General features: G+C 34.2%; 1 protein-coding gene and 1 long non-coding RNA gene across 6 annotated transcripts; both read right to left on the reverse strand.

The window, feature by feature from the left end:
* Positions 1-143: 143 nt before the first annotated feature.
* LOC122324295 (adhesion G protein-coupled receptor F5-like) lies at positions 144-15,683 on the reverse strand. 4 transcript variants are annotated; one of them, XM_043218605.1, is made up of 30 exons: positions 15,481-15,675; positions 15,155-15,259; positions 14,129-14,211; positions 13,867-13,915; positions 13,569-13,712; positions 13,329-13,484; positions 13,059-13,217; positions 10,442-10,600; positions 10,161-10,307; positions 9,903-10,049; positions 9,540-9,686; positions 9,165-9,311; positions 8,364-8,510; positions 8,078-8,224; positions 7,507-7,653; positions 7,156-7,302; positions 6,945-7,013; positions 6,540-6,640; positions 6,069-6,136; positions 5,805-5,944; positions 5,515-5,706; positions 4,984-5,184; positions 4,708-4,851; positions 4,265-4,440; positions 4,020-4,190; positions 2,384-3,715; positions 2,208-2,249; positions 814-870; positions 642-705; positions 144-475 (listed from the first exon to the last, which is right to left on the reverse strand). In XM_043218605.1, the coding sequence occupies exons 2-30, from the start codon at positions 15,165-15,167 to the stop codon at positions 393-395; spliced, it is 4,779 nt and encodes a 1,592-aa protein (XP_043074540.1). In that variant the 5' UTR covers positions 15,168-15,259; positions 15,481-15,675; the 3' UTR covers positions 144-392. The 4 variants fall into 4 exon arrangements, with proteins under 4 accessions (XP_043074540.1, XP_043074539.1, XP_043074541.1 ...); XM_043218604.1 differs by having other exon boundaries at positions 6,945-7,031; XM_043218606.1 differs by lacking the exon at positions 7,156-7,302 and having other exon boundaries at positions 6,945-7,031; positions 15,481-15,674.
* A 2,571-nt stretch (positions 15,684-18,254) lies between these two features.
* LOC122324299 lies at positions 18,255-20,433 on the reverse strand. 2 transcript variants are annotated; one of them, XR_006247142.1, is made up of 5 exons: positions 20,320-20,433; positions 20,200-20,250; positions 19,705-19,746; positions 18,687-18,870; positions 18,255-18,555 (listed from the first exon to the last, which is right to left on the reverse strand). It is a non-coding gene; the product is annotated as an uncharacterized LOC122324299 (long non-coding RNA). The 2 variants fall into 2 exon arrangements; XR_006247141.1 differs by having other exon boundaries at positions 18,256-18,555; positions 20,200-20,427.
* Positions 20,434-21,876: the final 1,443 nt, after the last annotated feature.

The raw sequence follows: 21,876 nt of genomic DNA on the forward strand, positions 1-21,876 counted from the left end.
TAGAATCACATTTGCAAACAAGTGAATATTCAGGAAAAAAAACACTTCTGCTTATAATATTATAAACAAGAAAAGTATTGCATCTTTTTTAAGGAAGTTGACTATTTTTTTTACATGAGCAGACTATATAAAATGTCAACTGCTATCATTCCCGCAGATGCATTTATTTAAAGACGATGCTGCAGTAACATTCAGAAATGTTGGTAATATTTGGAATTCATCATAAAAGAGCAAAAAACTGGATTATAATATCTAATAAAAAAAGGAACTACTCTATAATTTGTTTAAAAAAGATAAAACTCCATCACTGCATTCACAGAACGTTACATAATACATTACAAAGGCATATTGTAATATTATTTTTAAACTAATCATTCAAAACAGAAACACTTTTAAGTGTTCAAAACAGTGTATGAGCCACTGAAGCTGTCTGAAGATGCCGAGGAATGGTTGGCTTCGGATACATGGTACACCTCTGAAAAGAGATAGTTGCATGTTACTCACTGAACTGTGTATACACTTTAACTCATGCAGCAGACGCACCTATCCAAATGGGCAATACTGTGCTACAACATTAGAGATTTCATCCAACTGAGAATATATACCAAAAATATTAGCTTCAATGTGTGCTATCTACTTACGCCTCTGTCGCCTCCTTTGCAAGAAAGCCATTTCAGATGCGGATGATGTTCTCGTGCTGGTGCTCTGTAGGGAAATATCAGTCAAAATATATCACAGAGGCAATGTAAAAACATTTAAGCTAAAGCTAGTAAAAGAGCGCATATAAGTATGGTAATACAGAATGCCATTTACCTTGGTTTGGCTTGAAAGTTTCTGTAGCAACCGTTTTCCTGGTAGTGACTCACAAACCTGTAATCAAAGATTTCTAGTTAGTTAACATTAAGAAATTTCCTTAAAAGTCTGCTTATTAAACAGCTCTATAAAAATTTGAAAATGTGCTTGATTTGTCATTTGCACCTTCCAGTATTCAGGTATTAGGTATTTCATAATGATGCAAACTTTGATAGTCATATTACTGCAATGCTGTTATACTATTGTAATATATTTTTTTCTTATTCAAATCAACATATTTAATAGTCATTTACATAATAAGTAAAATAATCAGCCAACAGTCTAAATCAGTGGTTCTCAATTACGCCTGTTCTGCATATTTGGCATGTTTACAGTTAACCTTTTTTTTGCGCTGTGTAACATCTACACACACACAGAGTGGGACGTCATAAACCTCTGTAAATAAATACAATTTAAATTCACATCTCGCACTCTTCAATGGAAGAGTTCACTTTGTTCACAATTATGGCAGAATATCCTGATATGCAGTTCGCAGGGGACTTACGTCTAAATAGAACAAACATTTGAGGCAATAAGAGAAATATACAAAATGTGCAGAGACTGGATTATATAATGGTAGATTTTTAGGTTATTCAAAATAATTCAAAATGACAATGTTATACAGCATTACTTGTAGTTAATAGAATAGTTCACTTAAAAATGAAAATGACCCTATAATTTACTCACCTACAACTCATCCTAGGTGTAAACAACTTTCTACTTTCAGACGATTAACAGTCAGAGCTCAGTCAGAGCCAGAGTTTATGCTGGCTCCAAGCTTGGTAATGCTGGTGAATAGTGGCCATTATTTTGAAGCTCCATAAATTGGATATATCTGTCATAAAACTATCCTATACACCTTTAGGGGTTTAACACGTTTCTTCTAAAAGCAGATTAATGGGTTTTTTGTAACAATTTTTTTTTACTTGACTGACTTCCGGCAATGACTCTATGCACTTCTGTGAGTGGGTTACTGCTTTTTGGCTGACCTCTGACTTACTGTAAAAAAACCTCCCAACTTTTCTATTGATTTGTTGCATCTAAATTTTTTCATTGGCCCAATTTGGAGTTGGGAGGTCTAAAATTGTTTACAGTGTATAACATCAGTTGCATTCATTTTTATAGTGAGTATTTTTAGTTTAGAATTGCTCTATTCTTGTTGAGTCAGAGGTCAGCCAAAAAGCCAGAACTCAACCCGGAATTCAGTGATTTGATATACAAATTAAAAAAATAGAAGCTTGAAAGAAGAAAGTTATTTACACCTAACATGGCTTAGGGGTGAGTAAATTATAGGGTACTTTTCATTTTCTGTGTACTATTCCTTTAAACTTTGTACAATAGAAGTAAACTCATACCTTTCTGTCTAAAAGTGTTCCAAACACCAAAATAAAGAATCCCTAATAGAAGAAAGTGTTAAATTACACAAAGTTATCAGATGCAGTTGGTTCAGTTTTAAAATGGGAATTTAGTAGCATTAGTGGATTGCAGAATTTTGAATATAAAACTGACAGTAGTCAATATAAAGTAGTACCTGCAGTGAGTTGAGGAGTGCAAACACCACATGAATGCCTAATTCCTGTGACACCATGGTTCCAATTCCAAATCCCCATGTTAGACCAAAGATAGGAGTCAAAATGGCCACACATCTGGCAATAACCACCAGGGCATGCCTCTCATCTGGTTGAGTTGTGGCACCAACTCCTCTTCTCAACATCTTGTACAGAACCACAACCAAAACCACAAGGTTTATGGCTACAATAGTGAGAGCTGGAATCACAAATGCCAGCAGAGCATTTGATTCGTTCCAGTTCAGCCAGCATGCTTGTTTGGAAGTATACTTTTGTTGTCCAGCTGTTGATGCAACAGTAATGACCGCTATGAGCAAAGATGCACCATAACCGACTGTGAAGGCAATGACCATCATCTTAGCTCTTGACATTTGAGACAAGACCATGACTGTACGGTAAAAGAGCAACAGTGCTGACAGTAACATCCAGAAGAAAACAGCCAGGTAAAAAAAGTGCATGAAGAAAACTGGTGCACTGCAGTGAGCCTCTTTGGTCGGCTGCTCTTTATCCGTGACTGCAGCTCCAATGATAAAACAGATATTTGCGATCAGCAGAGACACAGCAATGTTGACTATGGAGACATGTCGCATGTAGGATGTGTCATTTCTTCTTACTGACTTCCATACGGTAGCCTCAATAATCAGACATATAATCAAGCTGGCCATCGAAATAGCTACGCCAATGTAAGTTATATATGCTAAGGCTATATGATCGAGGGAAAACGGTGACATTAGGATAGAAAATGAAGTTGTGTGGTTGCATTCACATGTAATGTTTCCAGTGCTGTTCTGCTTTACTTCACATCCAGTGGAATCCCATGTGTTGAGACTAAAGTTCCAAAAGACACACTGAGGCTTTCTCAAAGACTGATCAGTAATGTCAAATGTAAAAGAAATGTTGTTAAGCGTTTCGTTAACCTTAACAACAACCACATCTCCATTGATGCGCACATCTGATTTCTTGCTGTCATTAGTACCTTCAGAAGGCAAAACATTGTCAAGACTTGTGAAGATTATGATGGTTATGATAGTCGCTTGAGGAACCTGTGGTATCACAATCTCTGTAGTTGAGTTTGGCAGTGCTGATGTTAAAATGAATGAGTTTGTAATTGTAGTTCTATTCAGCTGAATGGATTTTTCCAAAATGTCAAACTCATCTGTGAGGTGGTCACTTATATTCTCAATAGCACTCAGAAGTTTAATGCTGGTGTCTTCTGTGTTGTTCCCGTTGTTTAATTTGCTCCAAGTATCTCTGACATTACCAGATACAATAATGTCCACTGTTTTTAGAAAGTTCTGGAAATTTAATATAAAGTTCTGTATTAAATTAAGAAATTTAACCCAAACATTTGGAAATATTTAATAGACATTATATTTAGATCATCTAATAAGACAAAATACTCTAAAATATTAATAAACTGATAAAAACAAGATTTGGCTTTTTTTTTTAAGAATTTCTCATATAATATAACATAATAATAACAGGTTAATGGAGAGAATGGCTATAACAAAATACTGTATACAAAATTACAGTAAATAAAATTATCATTAGTTTATCTTAACTATACAATACAACAAGCATAAAAGTGAATATACATACCCCCATCACTGTTTGAGTAATGACAGCAGTTTGTGACAAGTCAGCAATTTTAAAGAGTATCTCAACAATTACTTTGATAGTAGCAGGAGACTGGGTTATAATAATATTATTTTCCGATGTGGCAAAACTGAGATTAGCCATAAACCCTGGAATCCCTTCCACAGTCAAGGACTAAAAACAAAATATGAAATATTAGAAACCTTAAAAATTACCATTCATTGATGGATACATGATCGAAAGATTACCTCGAGTTTGTTTTTTAGGTTGTCGATAACTTCAAGTACACAGTTGTCGTCTTCAGGTTTCCAATCACGTGATTGACATTTGTAAGTTATGGTGCCTTTCATGCCTGTTCCACAGACCCCTGTCCTCACATCATTAGTATTTCCAACTCCAAGTTCTTCGTTTTGACAATCATAAGCTAAGTATTTGATTAAAAGTCAGAAGGAAAATATTAAATTCAATGGAATGGAACATCACATTATACATGGGACTTTCACATTATGCAGAAATATCTTAATAACTATGGTCAAGTGAATAAATGATAGAACCAGAACAGTCAACGGCAGAATTAATTGTGATACGATCCAAAGAAAAGCCTGCTAGATTGTAAAAAACTTTGCAATGCAACTATTCAATGGTAAAAAGCATTTTGATGCTGCAAAAAAAAAAGAAACTGAAGGTTCACCTCCTTTGATTCTCTTAACTGTGACGCTGCTATAGCTGTAACTGAAATACTGTAGTTGTGGCAGATCCTTGAGACGACAAGTAAAGGTTTCTTCTGTACAATTCCCCTTCTGAGGAGCGTAGTTTAATGTGATACTGTCAAATCCTGAAGAAAGGGTGTGGAAATGGATTTACGGTTTATAACATTAATAACATGGAGAATTGAATTAAAGGTTTAAATAACATCTACTCAATAACTTTTATAAAAACTAAAATGAACTACATTTGTATGTACGACCTGAAATGTGTTCTTCTGTTCCCACGAGCCACTCAATGTTGTAGCCAGCATCAACAGAACATTTCAGTTGGAAACTGCTGGCACTACATGAAAAAGTACGAATTCTATCACCTACAATAATACTGGGCCGTTGTTTAATAATGATTTTTTGCCACTGAATGTAGGGTATTGTATTTCTCTGTATAATGCATGAATATCGACCTGTGTATGGGAGAGAAAACAAATCACTACATTATTATTAATGCATTAAGCAAATTTAGTAAACCAAGTATGTTTACTGAACAAGGTTTGAAATATGAATGTCATACCTTTTATAAAAGTATTTGTTGTAACATGGTATGACAGTAGCTTAATATCAATTGGTTCATAATCTATTCCATATATATATATATATATATATATATATATATATATATATATATATATATATATATATATATATATATGTACAGATGTCTGTTATTTAAAATAATCAGCAATCAGACACTTTATCATGTGATATCAGGAAAAAATAAATCTCTTGTTACTCACCACTGTCACTTTCACTAGCGTTTTTCATAGTGAGAGTACTGTTGTCATTTGAAAGTAAATATTTAGTGTTTCCAGTAAGGTCATTGTTGTCCAGTGTCCATGCTATCGGTCTCTTTGCCGAGTCTGTCCGTTTACAGTTCAGGTCCACCTTTTGCAGAGGATATAACTCATCTTTCGTGAAGTATGTTTGATCTGATAAATAAAAACCATACAGCTCATATCACCCAACATCAAACAAAACCCAAACAATAACGTATTAAATATGATGAAACTGAATTGACCACCCTTACCGCTTTGAGCAAAAGCATAATTTTCAGCTACAATTATTCCTTGCGCCCTTAAAGACTCGGAAACCTGTGCGTTGGCTGCTCCAAAGTCAAGGCTGCTGGATGTTGCACTTATTGTGTAGTCTGCTATAACACTACCAGGCCTATGGAGCGAAACACGAACCACACCAATGTGAAGACATGTATTAACAATGCGTTTGTTAATAAGCAGTTAATAAATGGGAATGTTGGAATCTGAAAAGTAAAAATGTAAATGGTAGATCATACCTGAATCTCAAGATGCTTGCAGAACCAATTATGTAGCCAATTAGTTTATCAGAATAACATGCATTAATCTGTAAAAAAAAAAAGGACAATATTATTTTCCAATAATAAAATAAAATAGCGATTGTATGTACTAATACAAGTTACAACGTCATGTCCATGTGACAATATTATATTTTGGATATTATATTTGACAATTGCTGACTGTCAACTTGATGTTAGGGAAAAACAAATACAAAAATGTAATGATAGTTTCAGTCCATGATTCTGATTGGTCAGTGATACACAGAACTGTTGAGAGATGTGGTCATCTGCATGCTTTATCGTGAATAAAACACTGTTGATCAATCAGTAATCAAGGACTGGAAATAACCATTTAATAAATAGCATTCAAACTAAATCAACATGTCATTTTTCGTTAACAAATTACACAAATGCATTTCATTTAATCTGAAGAATGCTCAGAATACTCACTGTTGATTCAATTTTTCCAGATAAATCTTTGTAAGTCTTGCTAGTAGGGTCGGTAAGACCGATGTCAAAAATCTGATTTATTGTCAATGACATTCCAATTACTGTAAATAAGTGCACATTTATGAGCTGTGTTTCAACAGGATAAAGAAACAATCCATCTCTACTCGTGATCATAAAAATCTCTATTCATAAAACAATACAAATACCACCCAGTCAGAGGGCTTAGACAACGTTCTGACATGCATGGCATACCATTTATACACCCCTGCAAACACCAAAATGATCTTAATTCCTTTTTCTTTGTGTTATTGTGTTACTGAATTAGAAATATTAGCACAACAACAATATGAATATAATTTTATACAGCATGAAATCAAACATCAGATTTTTTTTTATTGTGAATACCTGTTGGTGCTGAAGTTGTTGTTGGTTTTGATGATGATGATGATGATGATGATGGTGATGGTGGTGGTACTGTTGAAATTAAAGAACCTTGACAAGACATGGTTTAAAACTTTGTGCTTATTACTCTTTTAATATTTACAGATGCTGACAAAAATATGTAATTTACTCAATATATGAGCTAGTTATACAGAAATCTGTATGTAGAATGTACCTGTACATGTGTTATTGTTGCTGATGGGAAGACTCGGGTGTGATGCAGTGAATCCATCCAGACATGAACAATTATAACTTCCTATTTCATTTGTGCAGTAGGCATTTGGGCCACATACAGATGGACTGAACTGACATTCATTCATATCTGGAAAGGTAATAACAAAATTAAGTAGGACAAATAAATATTGTCTATTCAAAAATTCAGCTGTTAATTGTATAAAACAGGAATAAAATGAAAATAGTTTATAAAAAAAGAGTTTGTTAAAGCCATAGAAAATATTTATCTTTATGCGCCCTGTCCCTGATTTTACAGCAGCAGATCTTATATTTATCTGAATACACAACTTACCTCTACATGTGTTATTGTTGCTGATGAGGAGACTTGAGTCTGTTACGCTGAACCCATCCAGACATGAACAATTATAACTTCCCAGCTGATTTTTGCAGTTTGCATTTGGGCCACATACAGATGAACTGAACAGACATTCATCTACATCTGAAAATGGAATAACACATTTCAGTTCAATAGCTCTATATTTCCAATAATTTTCCAATTACAGAAAAAATACAATAACAAAAAAAAGTTGGAACTGTTAGCATTCGGCCCACACACCAAAGAAGAGTTTTATATCTTAAATAAAACACATGGTAAAAACATGGCAGAATTAAAATGTCTAGTCTGTCAGCATCCATTACGTATGCCAGCTTTGATTCATATATAACAAATAGAAAGTAATTGTAAATAAATAAAATACATTTATTTACAATAAATGAATAAAACAAATGCTAAAAACATGTCCAGTATATGCCAGTAAACATTCATAAAGCATGCCAGCATGTTCAGAATTTCAGCTGTCAATATTATTATTGCAGTTCAGAGTATTCATATGTGCAGATAGAGCCCTCTATTACATGCTCACCATTGCATGGGTTCCTGGCCCTGACTAGTTCACTGCTATTTGTTACTGTATATCCAGTCAAGCAGGAACAGCTGTAACTCCCAATTAAGTTTGTGCAACGAGAGTTTGGACCACAGACCTCCGTCGTCTGAAGACATTCATTCACATCTTTATTACAGAGAGAGATGAAAAAGAGTTTGCATAAAAATCTGATAGTCCTAATATTTGTCCTTTTTAAAATATATGTTTAATAATGGCCATGAGCAAAATGTTTAAGGTTTTACAAATATCTCAATACAGAACGGACCTGCACATGTGTTGATAATGCTGATGGAGAGACTTGAGTTTGTTGCAGTGAATCCATCCAGACATGAACAATTATAACTTCCCATTACATTTGTGCAGTTGGCATTTGGGCCACATACAGGTGAACTGAACAGACATTCATTTATATCTTGAAATGGAAAAACACATTTCTGAATAATATCCCAAATTAATCCTTTTCTAATTACAGAAAAATGTGATTAGAAATGTTAACAACTTCTGAAAATCATAATAATGCAAATAAATAAATCACACCTATGAACGAGTTACCACTATTAATAGTTTAATTCATCTCTGTGACATTATATCCTTCCCAACAAGAACACGAATAGGAATTGGAACAGTTGGCATCCGGCCCACAGACCAACGAGGAGTTGAGACGTTCATTAATATTTGAAATAAAACAAGTATTTAAAATATAGCTGCAAAACAGATTAAAATGTCCAGTCTGACAGCATCCATTAAGCACATCTGTGCAAGAACAGCTGTAACTCCCAAATAATTTTGTGCAATGAGAATTTGGAGCACAGATGTCTTAAGACTTAAGTCTTAAGACATTCAGCCACATCTTTATTACATCAGGAAGAGATGTAAAAGAGATTGCATAAAAAAATCTAATAAGAGTCACAAAGCTGACATGACTTGGTTTGAAAAGTCAACATATCCTTTTGTGCCTATAAATTCTTCAAAGATTCTGATAATCAACAATTTGTGCTCTACACTAAATATTGTTTTTCATATCTTAGGATAGCAAAACACACAAATCTAAATATATAAAACGTACCTCTACATGTGTTATTGTTGCTGATGAGGAGAAGCAAGTTTGTTGCAGTGAATCCATCCAGACATGAACAATTATAACTTCCCTTTTCATTTGTGCAGTTGGCATTTGGACCACATACAGGTGAACTGAACAGACATTCATTTATATCTGAAATAAAACAAATGATGAAAACGTGGCTACTGAGAAGATTGAAATGTCAAGTCTTACAGCATCCATAATGCACACCATCTTTGAATCATGTAGAACAAATACAAGCTGACTGAAATGTAGCTGTCAGTATAACATTTCAAGGTTGTTAATGAAATTAAACATATGTAAAGTTAGAACCCACTTGTACATTTGTTACATTTTATATATTATCTTCTACATGCTCACCATTGCATGGGTTCCTGGCCCTGACTAGTTCACTGCTATTTGTTACTGTATATCCAGTCAAGCAGGAACAGCTGTAACTCCCAATTAAGTTTGTGCAACGAGAGTTTGGACCACAGACCTCCGTCGTCTGAAGACATTCATTCACATCTTTATTACAAGAAGAGAAAAAAACATACTTAGGCTTCCTTGTAGGAACACAAAAATCATTTTAATTCGAATATCATTCATGTTTTGGTTCCCGAATTTGAAAATCAGATAATGAAGAAAATTATTTTTGCAAGAGATGAAAATATTAATCATTGTATAATTGTTCATTTAATAATAAAGAATGCTAAGAAAATTTTGTTTAATTAAAGAATTTACCTCTACATGTGTTATTGTTGCTGATGAGGAGAAGTGAGTTTGTTGCAGTGAACCCATCCAGACATGAACAATTATAACTTCCCAGCTGATTTGTGCAGATGGAATTTGGACCACATACAGGTGAACTGAACAGACATTCATTTATATCTATGGAAGAAACAAAAGTAACATTAGAAAAATACTGCAAAGACAAAGCATGTCTGTACGCTTAAACTAAGAAGGTAAAAACAGAAAACAAATTGAGTGAATAACACTTACCCTGACATGAGTTGTTACGGCTCACAGGACTGTCTTTATTGGAGGTATTAAATCCACTCCAGCATGAACACATGTGACTCCCAATGAAGTTAATACAATCTGAGTATGGACCACACACTGACACTGCATCTTTACATTCATTGATATCTGGAAAAAAAAACAATGAGACGGTATTGCATAAAAGTTACAATTAAAGGTGTCATGTGTCAACAAAATAAATTCATACTGGTCATGTTACTACAATTCAAATCAGAACATTTAAAATTCATGTGATTTCTCACCTTTCAGGCAAAGTGGACCCTCTGAAGGGAGAGCTTGAATACATCCACAAGTGCCTCCCACAATGCCATCACACACCTGATAGGCTCTGCAGGTGTCACTGGGCCAGACATGATCCTGCTCACACTGGCACTCATATTCTGTTCCATTTAACCCACACACTGTAATAGAAATTGTAAAGTAAGGCAAAACAGTTTATATTATTGGTAAAGCAAAAGAACTGAAATATTCCAATATCATCCCAGACAAGTTTGTTAGAATCTTTAACCTTTTTGGTAATAATGCCTGTTAAAAAGTGCATTATTTTGTCTTAAATCCTCCACTAAAACCCTTAATTACAACATAGAAAAATGCTACAATATTTTATATTTCAATATATTAAAATGTTATTATTAGAATGTCATACAATTCCTTACTGAGTTGTTAGCCAACAAAATGTTAGATGTCTTTCTGTCTAATTTAAGTTTTAATTTAATTTAATCTATACACCACACTAGCATCCATTTCCATGTAACTGGTACTTATTTTTTTAGGTACTAGTAAGTGCTATTTTTCCATTAAGTGCTAGTGCTTATTCAAGTACGGGTGCAATAAATTAAAATGTCATAAAAAAGTTTATTTATTTCAACAATTCAACTCAAATTGTGAAACTCGTATATTAAATGAATCAGTGCACACAGACTGAAGTAGTTTAAGCCGTTGGTTCTTTTAATTGTGATGATTTTGGCTCACAACTAAACAAAAACACACCAAACTAAACAAATTAGAATACTTTATAAGACCCATAATTTGTGGAGATAGTGAATTGGTGGGTTTTTGTTAAATGTGAGACAAAATCATTATTTTGTAAACTTATTTCGTAAACATGGTAGCCTAATGTGTTTATCGATTCTCGAGCGACCTCTAGTGGTTGAATGGAGATAATATACCAATTTTATTATTATTATTTTTCCTCTAGTAAAAACAATAAATATATCAGGCTTGTACGTTAACTTGAATATTGCATTGGTGCTACAGACGTACAATCAAAACTTATAAATTTTATTTGTATATCAGTTTAGCATAATGATTATGGTTATCATTTCTAAGTAAAAAACTTTAAATAAAAAAAAGACAATATCAGTTTTAAATATTACTTTTGGAATAGCCAATCACTGTTTCATTATGATATGCAAAACTGAGTATTTAAGAATAAATATAATAATACATTTTAGAAAAATCTCAAAAAAGAAAGAAAAAAGAATTTACAGAGAGAGAGTTAACTGATGAAAAATGAAGAAAATGAACAAAGATGACAATGACCTTTTATAGGTTTATCTGTGCTCTTAAAGCCATCTCTGGTATTTTTATAAAAAATTAAGTTTTTTTTTAAATTCAATGCCAGTTGACAGCCAAAATGGCATGATTTCTGCCTTCATCTGTTTAGTGAAAGCATGTCAGACGCAAGTTATTTCAAATGTTGAAGTGAATTTGGACTAAAAACATTTCAATATACTTTTGTTTGGTTTGTAATCTTTCCTTGTGTTTTCACTGTAAAAAAATAGCAAGATTAATTCAGCTCAAATTATTTTATAGTATTGCAATGTCGACTCAGATTGGAGAAGTCCTTATGTTTTGATCTGTTTGAATTAAGATATCTCTTAACATCTTTTTAGTTCTTCATGAGGTCGAAGATATCTCCAAATGAGCAGGCAGTGGTAGTTATTATGTTTTTGATATCATCTTTTCATTTTGACTAGTAAGTATGGAAACAGTGACTTCTATTTAAATACTACTAGTAAGCATTCATTAGGTACTAGTACTTATTTTTTAGATACTGGTACTTATTCATTAGATACAAGTACATATTTAATAGATACTAGTAGTCATTCACTAAGTACTAGTATTAATTTATTAGACACTAGTGTCTTTTGTAATTACTACTAGTGATTAATTTTACTAGTCAAATCTGCTAGTACATAAAAATGAAGTACTAGTCACTAGTGGGATACATACTAGTCAAAACTGAATAGTTGATAACTGACGGATCAACATCGACGTCAATGGCAATTTTTTTTATTTGTTATTAATAATATCTAATGAATAAATAATAGTATATAATACATAAGTATTAGTATAAGTATCAGTACTGGTACATAGTATAACTACTAGCACCTAATAAATAAGCACTAGTAGGCTAGATCAGTACTAGTATCTAATGAATAAGCACTAGTAACTTTTTTTTAGTAACTAGTAACCATTTTAATAAGTAACTCAATTAATAAGTACTAGTAGGCTTCTTATTAGAAAATATACTATCATCTAACTAGTAACATGGAAATAGATACTAGTGCAGTTAATAGATTAAAGTTAAAACTTCTTGCCATACAATGTGCATACTATCCATCCTAAGAACACTGGGAAGGAAGGCAAGACTATTTCTAAATTGCTGTGTGAAAAGACAGTAGACTGCCGCTGAGTAGCGCCACTGCGTTGCTACAGAAAACTGTGTTGCTAACCAATTAACCAACAATATCGAACTATATTAAACTACAATATTTCAGAAAGCCGTGTAATTAAGTTTAACGTTATTTTAACATTTTCTTTACAGCTGTCATGAACGAAAGGTTACGCTCATACCAGTAGTCATGTCGATGTCTGTGATGTTTATATTGTTGTTCAGAGGGAAAGGCAGACTGGTATTTGTGACGAGATTCCGTAAGTAGTCCACCAGGAACAAGTCAGACAAACTGGCATCGATTTCAGTCTCGTACTCATACGTAAACTGAGAAAGTTGCTCTGGAAACAGTAAAGGTTTGAGCTGAACAAATGCAGCAATTGTAGGTTATTATAGACGGAAAATACTATTTTTGCACGACTTTGCTGTGTACGGCTGTGCATTTGTCTCACCTTGGCAGAACTGTCCGTCGGTTGGAAGGGCATTGATACATGTACATGAACCATCAGTGATGACATCACAGGCCTCGTATAAGTAACACGTGTCATTCGGCCAAACAAACAGACCCTCACATTTACACTGATACTGGGTTTCATTCAGGGAACACACTGAACAACAAAGGAAGAGTGGAATAATTAACAGAGTATATATATGAGTAGTTAGGTTCTACACATATATGCTCACAGGCTCACCTGTCGAAAGGTTGAAAGCTGTAATTTCAACATCACTGTCCACTTGAAATGGAAGTACGACAGAATTCACTAAAGATCTGATTTCGCTGATTGCAATAGTTTCAGATGCATTCACTTCAACGACCATGATGTATACCACTGGATCTATAAAAAACATATAAAAACATAATGTGACTTCAACAGAGCGCGACTTCCACTCGCCCCAAAAACAATTACTAATTAATTGAAATAATTTGTTGATTCTCATACGTGGAAAATAAAACTATTATTTGTATTCGAGTGGAGGAAGAAACCAGACCTGCACTCCTTCGTCCAATATGATGCACTGCTCCATCTGTGTAGCTAAACTGGAACGATTTAGTAAAGCAAATAAATAAATCCCACTAAATGTCTTTATTAAATAATTATTTACGCACAAATGTTTATCACACGATTTAACCGTTTTTGGGGTCAGTGTTGCACACTGTATTTTAAAACACTGCTTTTTTAAAAAGACAGGAATGGTCACTAACCCATTTCGGAATGTATTTGTGTTAGAATTGACAAAAATATTTCCTTACCTGTAAATCCAGGCTTTTTCCTAAAAAATCGAAAGTTTCCACAAGGCACACATGAGACAGCAGGATAGCCATGACGATTCTTACTGTAATAGGACAAAGATGTATCATTTTCAAAAATGCATACCCATATACATTAAAAATGTATAAAATGTGTGTCATATCAGTTTGACATATCCTTGTTGTGAGCAAATTATGAAAGAAAAAGCAGCTAAAAACTGGTGCTGTACAGCCTGTAGGGCTGAGCAGCCTTAATAACTCATACTAAAAGGTACAAAGCTCTCACTGAGCACTGAGTATTTTTTTTCTTGCTTTAGAGATTCTTGTTAATCTTCCTTGGTTTGGAGAGCGATTTAAAAGACAGCATTACATAGACTTTTGTTTCCTAATTGTGCCTCAATTAATTTATACAGATGTAAGCTGTGATATTAGATGTGTTCTGTTGTTTATATAATTGTGAACATGTTATGAAACCATTATAAAATATCATAAATATTGTTTTGACTGGTAAGCATGATTAAATTAGCACAGAAAGTGGTGCAAGAAGCTTTAAGAATCTATTTTTAATGAATATTTTAAAGACAGCGTATTCAAACGTATATATACTGTATTATGTATAAAATATGTAGTGCATTTTAGTAAAATAAAATTGCATTTATCAAAATAAGCTGAATATTTTGCTCAGATATTGCACAAAACACATTACTTCAGATAAAAAAACAATACATTAGTTCTGGGTCCCTTTTTGAAACATTTTACCCTCTCATATCATGCTTTTTTTTTTTAAACAAAATGAACAGCAAAACCATTGTTGAAAAGTTACACTAACCTGGATTTAAAAAAAAGAAATGCAAAAAGGCACAAAACTGTGTTTTTCTCCCTGCAGTCTGTTAGTTATTAACGCTGTACATGTAAATCAGTAACAGTGCACATAAACTCACAAATCTGGTTCAAATGGATTCATTTCAACAGTGTTGATTAATATTTTTAATACTTAAAGATACCTAAAAAAAGCATGTATTTTTGTACCTTCAATAGCCATGTTTCATACTCAAAGTAAATTGCAATCACATAATTTCCTCAACATTTGGAATTTCATAAGGATATCCAGGATTTCTGTAAAACATAAGTGTCCTATGCACAAAATACAGACATAATAGTTAAAAAACAAAACAAACAAAAACCATTATCAATGTTTATCGACATTATGATTGTCAACATTGTCATAACATATAGAATCATATAGGTCATTTAAACTTTTACATTTAAGCATAGTCTGTATAAGAACAAAGAACAAATAAATAAACAGCAGATGAATGTCACATTTGAAAGGACAGAAATTGGCTTTGTCTTACCCTGTGTCTGGCACGATAGCGTGAACAACAATGCTATCTGTCTGAAGATCTGGCTTTTTGTTTCCTTGTGAAATGATCCACCTACAGAAAGTTCCCCTTACAGTTTTTTCCTTAAATAGTTTCCATGCATTTTTTCAGTGATGAAAGCGTATTTTGAAAGACGTTGCAACAAGTGAGAGTAAGTTTAAAGAGGGTTAAGGTTGATACATTAACGTTTTACATCCACACATTTAGCGGACGCTTTTATCCAAACTGAGAGGAAGAAAAGTTTTATGTACAGTGGGATGTATATTTGACCTGGGTTAGGAAGCAAGCGTAAGAACAACAGAGACTTTTTAAAACACGCATTCTTTTTTTTTAATACCTTCTTGATAAGTCCCGTATATTCAAGCATAACCTGTTTTGAAAACAGCAAGGTAAATATTCAAAAGGACAGACCAAGGTACACTAAAGAATGAGGAAGGACATTGTTTTACGTCTATCTGTTGAAAACTGTGCATGTGTAAACTAAATAAACGGTATACTTTTAAACAACATTTATTTAAACAATGATACGTGTTCTCTATGCATTTTCTCTTTATTGCTGCTTCTGCATCATATATGTTTGAACTGTGTGTGCTTCGGCTCTGGAAGCTCCTGTGCACATCTCTACAAACAATTTATCTTAAGATATCTTTAAAAAAATCGTAATAAAATATAATAAAATAGCAAACTTTCGTAAATTAAAAATAAAAGAAATAGAAAGAAACGAAAACTATGGTTATTTATCTGTCAATACCCAGTCTCTAATGTTAATAATTAAATGTTAAATCAACCGTAAAACAGAGTGGAGCCCAGGATGATATTAGGTCAGAGAGCAGTGAAGTCAGCACAGAGTGACTGGAGGAGAACAGAGACGGCCTGACCAGAGCACACAGGTCTATAATACAGGACAGGACACACACCTGCAGACTCCCCTAGTCACGCGTTGCTCTTATGGTGAACAGAAGCTTTGCTACAGTGAACTAGTTATTGGTCCAACTGGTGTCACTTACTGTCTCTCAATAAACAATGAGTGCCACGAATCCCCTTAACTGCACAAACCTTGAGGTTCCAGGCTCGGACCTCTGGATTAGCATAACCTATGTGTTTTTAATCGTGTGCTTTGTCTAGGTAGAGCGCTAGGTATGATCTCCTCTTCCTTGTACCCGGCCCATTATTTCACAATGTCTTAGGGCTGATTTTGCATCTCAGACTGCCGTTACTGAATTCCATAAGTTTGATTGGACAACGTCATCTCATAATAATTCGTATGCATTTCACATAAAAATTTGTTTTATAAAACGTACATTTATTTACGTTTTACAGGCACTAAAACGTACCGAACGTATTTTTAGCATCTAAACGTACAAATACAGACGCAATGACTACGTCTAAAAATGGATCCTTGTGAATATTGAAATTGCTGCGTTAATTTAATTATTTTTCGTTTTTAGTTGTCATATCAATGATCTAGTTTGCAACTGCATTATTAAACTGTTTACTTAATATGAAATTTTATTTGATTTACGCTGCCAAAAATAGGCCTTTATGATAGTGAGGCTTTTTCCGCTTGCTCAGCGATCGTCTGATTGGACAGGGAGACTGTATAAACTGGGTGAGGCAGTATGTCGTCACGGGACACGCCCTCTTGCGTCCTGCGTCACATGTAGTCGTCGTAGACCGGCAGGTTGAAGATGTTTCCAAATGCTGACATTTGGCTGAAGTCGCTCGTTGCGGTTAGAGGCGTCGCTACGTGCGATTTAGTTTCCCTGTTGGTGTTGTTTTTTTCAACTACTCCGTGCTGTGTGAATGCGTGCTTCTTGGCTTACACGCATTTCTTTTTTTTTTTGATGTATTGTTTTGGACAGTTAGTGTGAACTGTGTGAATGACGTTTGTGTTTTCTTTGGCTTAGTTTCTTATTGTTACAATAGCAATCATTTCTTGCCGTTTAGTTTGCATTGCTTTGGTAGATTCAGGTATTTATAATTTATGTGGTTAGTCGAGAGGTTGGGCAACTTTTTCTTGTTTTGCTATTTATCTGTGATTTTTTATTTTTTTTGGTCAAGTATGTAATCCCAATTTTGCTTATTACAGGAGCTGAGTGCTTAAGGCAGAGATGTGTGTGGGTTTTAAAAGATCTGTGTCATAAAGTGTCTTTATGCCCTGCCTCGGTTCCTTTATCCTGATCTCGTGACATCCTTTGTTGCCATTGTTTTAAAGTGTGTAATTGAGACTTCTGAAATTGCGATATTCGACTGTGTTTTAAATAATAAAATCAGTTTATTTTTATTCACGTCTCTTGCCAATTCCGTGTGGAACGACCTGTGTTGCCGTAGCAGCCGTGTTAAGGATGATATTAAATCACACGCAATGCTTCGCGGTTTTCTTTTACTTGAATGAAGCGCATCGCGAGAACTTCCCCGAGAGAGGCGGAGCTAGGTTTGGGGGAATAAAAATCTAAACCGCTTATTGACAAAACGATAAAAATGCATTGATACGAGAACTTTATATAAAATATTAAGATTAAATATAAAAAAGATTGTTTTTTAACTAAAATTACGTAGCGATTTGTACGTTTTAAACTTTGAAATACATATTGTAAGTAAAAACGGACAAAAATGTATGTTTTATGCTTGCAAATTTTACGTATTCATACCTACGTATAAACATGAGATCAGGCTGGACTGGAGCAGACTCTTTAACAATTTAAAAAAACACATCTACCTTTACTTTTACTTGAATTGTTCTGTTCAATTGAGACAAAAAGAAACACTTGAATTTGTGTTTATTAGTATAAAATTACTTTTTTACTTAAATACAATATGAAGCATTTTTTTTATTGGTCACTATATTTGTCATTATTGTTTAGAAACGTTTGGAATTTATCATAGCAGAAAAACAGGATGCAATTAAACTAACTAACAAAGAAAGAAAAAGTACCCTCCCCTAAAACTACTGTCTTTGGCGTGTCTTTTAAGTGTTTGTAAGTGAAAAGGAGTCGTAGGAGCCGTCTGTAACTGCTGTATTGCTGGCTTCAGACACATTGTACACATCTGCAAAAAGTTAGATGCATGTTACACATGTCAATCAGTCTCTTTACATTCCTTAATTTAGCAAATTTATCCAAATAAGAAATAGACGCTTAATTATATTTAATATTAATTTGATTTTGTCATCTACTTACTCCTCCGCCGTATCCTTTGAAAGACATTCAGTCCAGGTGTGGATGATCGGACAAGACATCGGTTAAAATAGATTACAGAGAGTCAATGTAAACATATTTGGCAATGCTTAGAAGCTTAACATCATAAAAGTGTGTGCTGTACAGTTTCTGTAGCAACTGTTTTTCCTAGTAGTGACTCCAGAACCTGCAGTAAAAAATGTATGTTTAATATCAATAAATATGATAATCTCCCAAATGTCTGCTTATTACATACCTCTGTGAAATATGTGATGTCAGTCGTGCCATACAGCGATCACTTATTTCCTAATATTCACTGTTGTTCATGTCACCTATCTGGAAGCTAAAGCTAGATTTATGCATCCCATAACAATCCAAAAAATCTTTATATTCACTACACAAAAATCTCTGTTATCGACAGTATTAAAATGACTTCTGTAGCCTATTTATGTTTCTGAAATATTTTTTTAGTGTTCATATTATTTCTAAGTTAACTCATTTAAAGATTTGCCCTTGTGCACCCATTTCATTTTTGTCCATTTTAGTTTATTAGATAGTTTTGCCTGTATTGATGCTAACTACACACATTTTAATATCCCGCTCTCATTTGCAAATTTATTTTGCGCCAGGTACAAAATAAGTGAAACACTCAGCACCTTTTGGACAAAAATGCGCACTTTCTGATAAGGCATATTGTAATCTATTATAGTGTCAATTGGATAAATGATGCAGCTATAATTGTGTGCGTATGTTGATATAGAATTCAGAGTGTGGTTTGCATGTGTCATAAAAACCAATTGTGCGTTGAACTTTGCTTTTGCGCTCTAAAGTTTTACTGAAAGCTATTTTTCTGAGATATCAACCTCGGGTTTGGAGCGCAATTTGTTTGGCTTTGATTTTCTGGCATGTTTAGAGTTCAACATGTTGAATAAAATACAGATTTTATCTAAAATACTGTTCATAAGTTCATACATTTTTTTTGAAAGCAACAGAAGTCTAAACAAGAAACAGAAACTCATACCCTGCTGTCTAAAAGCATTCCAAACACCAAGATGAAGAATCCCTATTAAAAGAAATAGAAAGAGGTATGTAATTGACTTAAACCCAGCATGTTGGGTAAAAACATTTAATGCAATCAGCTTTAGTCAAAATAACTCCACATGTGCTCTGTACAATATTAACCCAGGGCTATATATGGCCAAAACAACAGGCTGGTTGCTTTTAAACCAAGATTATTTGTATGTAGCCAACTCTGTCCTACAACTTATTTTCCCAGCGTGGGAATAGAGGAGTCCTCTGGCTCTATCTCGAGCTCAGAGCCCTCCCTTCGGACAACACACCAAATTTGCTTACTATTTTACTTTACTATTTAGATCCCAAACTCTCTTTGTTGCAACACTATAGACTTAATTGTAATTTGAAAAGCTGGGTTTAAGGAACAGTTCTCAATACTAATAATGATGTTGAGCATCTTTAGTTGTTGCGCTGTACCACAGATTTTGATAACTGGCCATACCTGTTGTTGTGTTTCTTCTCGTTGTCAGTGGTGTTGATGATACCGTTGTATCTAAAGAAAATGACATGCCTTTGAAATGAAACGGAATAGTTTATCTAAAAATAAGGTCACATTTACTACCATAGTGGGAAGATAAAAAGTCCTGATGTCTTTTACTGAGGACTAAGTATTTTTACTGGCATCAAGACGGTGTTTTTTTAATGGGAAGTCCATGGTTATTAGATTCGTCACAGCTGCATGTTGGTTTGCCCACGTTAGCCACCAGAGGGCACTCTTCTGAACTACTGTTTGTTTGCGTTGGACTTCAGTTCCCATCAACCACGGAGACACTGCTGAGCTTGTATCTGTCTTGTATCAAACAAGGCTGGACAAAAAAAAAAAATCTGTTGTAAAACTTTAACAATTAGTATCCACAGTTCCCAAAAAATGAAACAGATAAACTCCTCTCTAGACATTCCAGAGGTTATAAAATTAAATACAGTACATGTCTCTGAATGGCACAATGGATCAGTCAGTAAGATGTATTCTTTAGGTTGTTTGCTCATCTGCTATACGTCTATTGGATGTCTCCTTTTAGATGTAAAAGAGACCTCTATTAGATGTCTTTACGATGATTTAAGTGATGAGGATTTTTTTATGATGCAAAATGTATTTCTGCATCAGCAGATGCCTTCCAGGTCAAGAGATCTTTTAGCAGACATCTTGCAGACGTACGTGTGCTATCTGGGTGGGTGGAAAAGTGAATTTAGACTCAACCCTAACTAAACGCACATGATGCATTTAATTAAAGTAAGTCTGGATGAGGTCCACACACCATCATATGGAGTGAACTACGTTATCAAATGCACTCATTCAACACCACAATATGCACCGCAATAACAAGTAGGCGGATGAGCTTTTAGTGGCTGTTTCCACGGGCTGATGTGCTGCGAGTTAATCATCAAAAACACAAATCAACACTTTTTTAGGTGAAAAAGTGTACACATCTATGGTGTGTACAACTGACGTCCACTAAACGGCCAGAGAGTACTAGTGCACCGTGTGAGGGTCCTGCGAAAAGATTTCCCGCGTCTTACCAGAAGATGGCGCCTGCAGCTAAATCACATCCATTTTCCAACAGCTGGTCCGGTGTGGGCACTGTATTATCACACTTCTTTACTACTATCACACGTTTCTTTTTAACTGTTAGTGTATTAAATAGTTTAATTAAGATTTAATACTTTCAGAGTTCAGGTTAAGTCTCTTCCTTACTACCAGAGCTAGTTTGCTAAATTTCGAATGATTATTAAACAACCAGCACAAACTGGAACAGCCGTTACAGCACACTCGGGTCACTTGAAAGAATACTGTAGTAATTTACATTTATATTAAGTATTATAGTGTTTGTAAACCATACTACAGCAAAGTTTATTATACTGAATGAGGTTATGTTGGGCGACTTCGAACACAGGTTGAGTTTTGCTCCAGACTGGAGATTAGGTAAAGTAGCCTAGGTTTGGCATGCTTCTTGACTCTTCACCTCTTTAATCTGGTCCAGCTTGTCCTCCGCCATTTGGATCTAAACAAAAATAGCTGAGGAGCACTAATGAGTTGATGCAGGTCACAGTTTAACCGTCATTACAAAAAAAGCAGACTTGCTGAGAAAAAAAGCAAAATGCCTTAAAACAGAATACAAAT

The sequence above is a fragment of the Puntigrus tetrazona genome, chromosome 20 (genome assembly GCF_018831695.1).
Source record: "Puntigrus tetrazona isolate hp1 chromosome 20, ASM1883169v1, whole genome shotgun sequence".
NCBI classification, from domain to species: domain Eukaryota; kingdom Metazoa; phylum Chordata; class Actinopteri; order Cypriniformes; family Cyprinidae; genus Puntigrus; species Puntigrus tetrazona.